At 39.1% G+C, this 2500-nt stretch overlaps 2 protein-coding genes across 2 annotated transcripts in view; both read right to left on the reverse strand.

Annotated features, from left to right (window-relative positions):
* LOC137973709 (uncharacterized) overlaps window positions 1–981 on the reverse strand; it is a 26629-nt gene extending 25648 nt beyond the window's left edge. The window contains exon 1 of the mRNA XM_068820582.1: window positions 812–981. Within this exon, the coding sequence (XP_068676683.1) occupies window positions 812–847 (36 nt within the window). The 5' untranslated portion in view covers window positions 848–981. The remainder of the gene's footprint in view (window positions 1–811) is intronic.
* Window positions 982–2236: 1255 nt separating this feature from the next.
* Window positions 2237–2500, reverse strand: part of LOC137973779 (RNA 3'-terminal phosphate cyclase-like) — an 8855-nt gene continuing 8591 nt past the window's right edge. Inside the window, exon 11 of the mRNA XM_068820664.1 lies at window positions 2237–2500. This exon is cut by the window's right edge and continues 670 nt beyond it. The gene's annotated coding sequence lies outside the window, so the exon portion shown is untranslated.

Genomic DNA, 2500 nt, shown 5'->3' on the forward strand with positions numbered 1-2500 from the left:
AGATTTTTGTAACGTTTATTTGAAACTTTATTTTATCCAAATCAATTATTAATCGCTAAAAAAATTGTATTAAACTAGCTATCTTCCTCTATGGCTAGGGCAGTGTCATATTTTCTTATGGTGACTTTGTTTATTCCAGTTCGTTTTTAAAAAACGTATAACGACAAAATAAAAAGACACAGTGAGTTTTCAAAAAAGACAGATTTTAAGCTGTTCTTTGCGCAGTTCTAATCTTCGAAAAGCAACTGATATTGGGTTTGACGCATTCAAACTTTACTCCAAATATATTTCTACCAGAATCTTCTTCTGGTCAACGATTGATGAAGCAATTTGTACTTTTCAAGCGATTATTACAAAGGTTAACACTTAACAGCTTAAAGGAACTGAAATTAATAAAATCTTTTTTTCCTTACAAAGTCATTAAAAACTTATAAATAATTAATAAACGGAAAGGGTTTTGCTAAACTGAAACACTGACTTTCAGTTTTAAAAGTCAATTTGTTTGTTACTTTCAAAACTAACAGGACTTTTTCGAACAAACAGAGCAACATATTTTTATCCTGTGATTTGAGAAAACTTGGATTTCAAAGATATTTCGTAAAATCAATTTTGAAAGTTCTCACAATTTCATTAAAATTTTATAGTAAGGAAATTTCCTCAAGTGCATCTTTTATATCAAGATTTTAATAACATTTGCACACTCGTTTCCCATGCAAAACTATGGGTCTGATTCAACGTATTACATGATCAAACTATACCGGGAAAACTATATATAATGAGCATTGTTAAGATTTGAGGTATGCAAACTTACCAATAAGCGAATAGCGTCCATTTCTACTGCTGCCATCTCTTCTGTGTTTATCACCTCTGTCACTTAACCTCAAGTTAACAGCTTCTTTCGAAATCGGGCTTACAAACAATATCTATCACAGGGTTTTCGACAGTTTTGTAAAGTAGCGGAGATATTTCTGAAAGCACCGGACGTGACACTATTGGCGCCGCAAGGCGCGAGCTACCTAGCGGGGGCGGGGGGAGCGGGGGTGCGGGGGTCTGGGGAACAGCAACCCCCCCCCCCCCCCCCCCCCCCCCCCTTCCCCCCCAAGAAGTTTTAAAAATAGAAAACTTAGAACCGTTGTCTTTAGTGTTTCTGAAACCCAAGAATCAGTTTCCCAGGCAAAGCTGGAGTTCACTCAAATTCTCTTTAAAAAGTAAGCATCTCTATATGATGACAGAATAGTCGTACATACGAAGAGTCCTGCTGGACCGTAAGTCGTGATTTGATACCATCGCTGTGACTACACGAATAAAAGGGGCAACATGCATGGATTTGCCATCAGGAGAACACAACGATTGGTTTTTAGGTAAGTACAAGGTTTTGACATAATCCAAACGTGACCGTCTAATTTTATTTAGTCCTGGATCGAGATTGTGTACTACCGCCGTGTCAGCACAAAAGGCCATGTGAACACTTTCAACCAATCAAGAATCAAACCACAGTACCTTTCAACACATACGTTTAAAGACGGTGAACAAATAGCCTGCTCGCAGGCGGTCGGTAGATGCTGTTCGAAAGCCAAAAGTGAAATGCATTTCTTTCAGTAGATGGTGTTGTTATAATTAAACGTCATATTGCAAGCACGTGGTATTGCCCCATATATATTGCTGTCAAACTTGTGAGAAACAGTTCACCCAGAAGGGCTTGACACGACATACGAACGCGATCATGGTAAGAGTCTTTTTTGCGTTGCGAACACTGCAGTGAATCCTTGACTTACAAAGATTTTTGAATGAAAACACACATGAAGAAACACTCCTAAGAGAAGGGCCACCAATGCCAGCATTGCTCTCCCAAGTTTTATCGCCGTGATAGCATCAAGCGAAAATATCCGGAAAGAGAAGAAAATGGAGATCGTTGATTGGTTGGGGTGGGTGAGTCCACTTTCAAGCATTTAGAAACATTATGTGCTTGAGAAAGAGTCTAGTCAAATCTACTAAATTGGACCCTCACACTGCCGTACACAATGATGATGATGATGATGATGATGATGATGGAACTTCCCGGCTTTCTGGTTTAAAAACCAGTCATCATATCAGGCCAGTAGAAAGCTTCCGTCTGTGATTTGAACACACTAAGTTTGATAAATGCTACTTATGCGTTAGTGGCCCCCTCTAAATCCCACCACATCTCAAATATTACCCCTGGTCGGTATTCGGTATCGAAATAATAAAATGACTATTCCGTGATAAAATGCAGAATTATTAATTACGGTACTACATCTCACATTCATTCAATAAACATTGGAAAATATCCAAGCAGACCTGCCACGAAATGAGAAAAAGTACGCACTGATGTGCGTGCAGAGGCGGGAGCAGCGGTTCTGACTGTAGGTTCTCTGCTTTCAAATGACAAGCCAATTAACGTGAATGGTTGTCAGTGGAGCGTCGTCCTTTGTATACTAGCTGGTTGCATTTTAGATCTTCTAGTTTGGTTCCTTGACGC

This window comes from Montipora foliosa, chromosome 10 (genome assembly GCF_036669935.1).
Source record: "Montipora foliosa isolate CH-2021 chromosome 10, ASM3666993v2, whole genome shotgun sequence".
Classification (NCBI taxonomy): Eukaryota; Metazoa; Cnidaria; class Anthozoa; order Scleractinia; family Acroporidae; genus Montipora; species Montipora foliosa.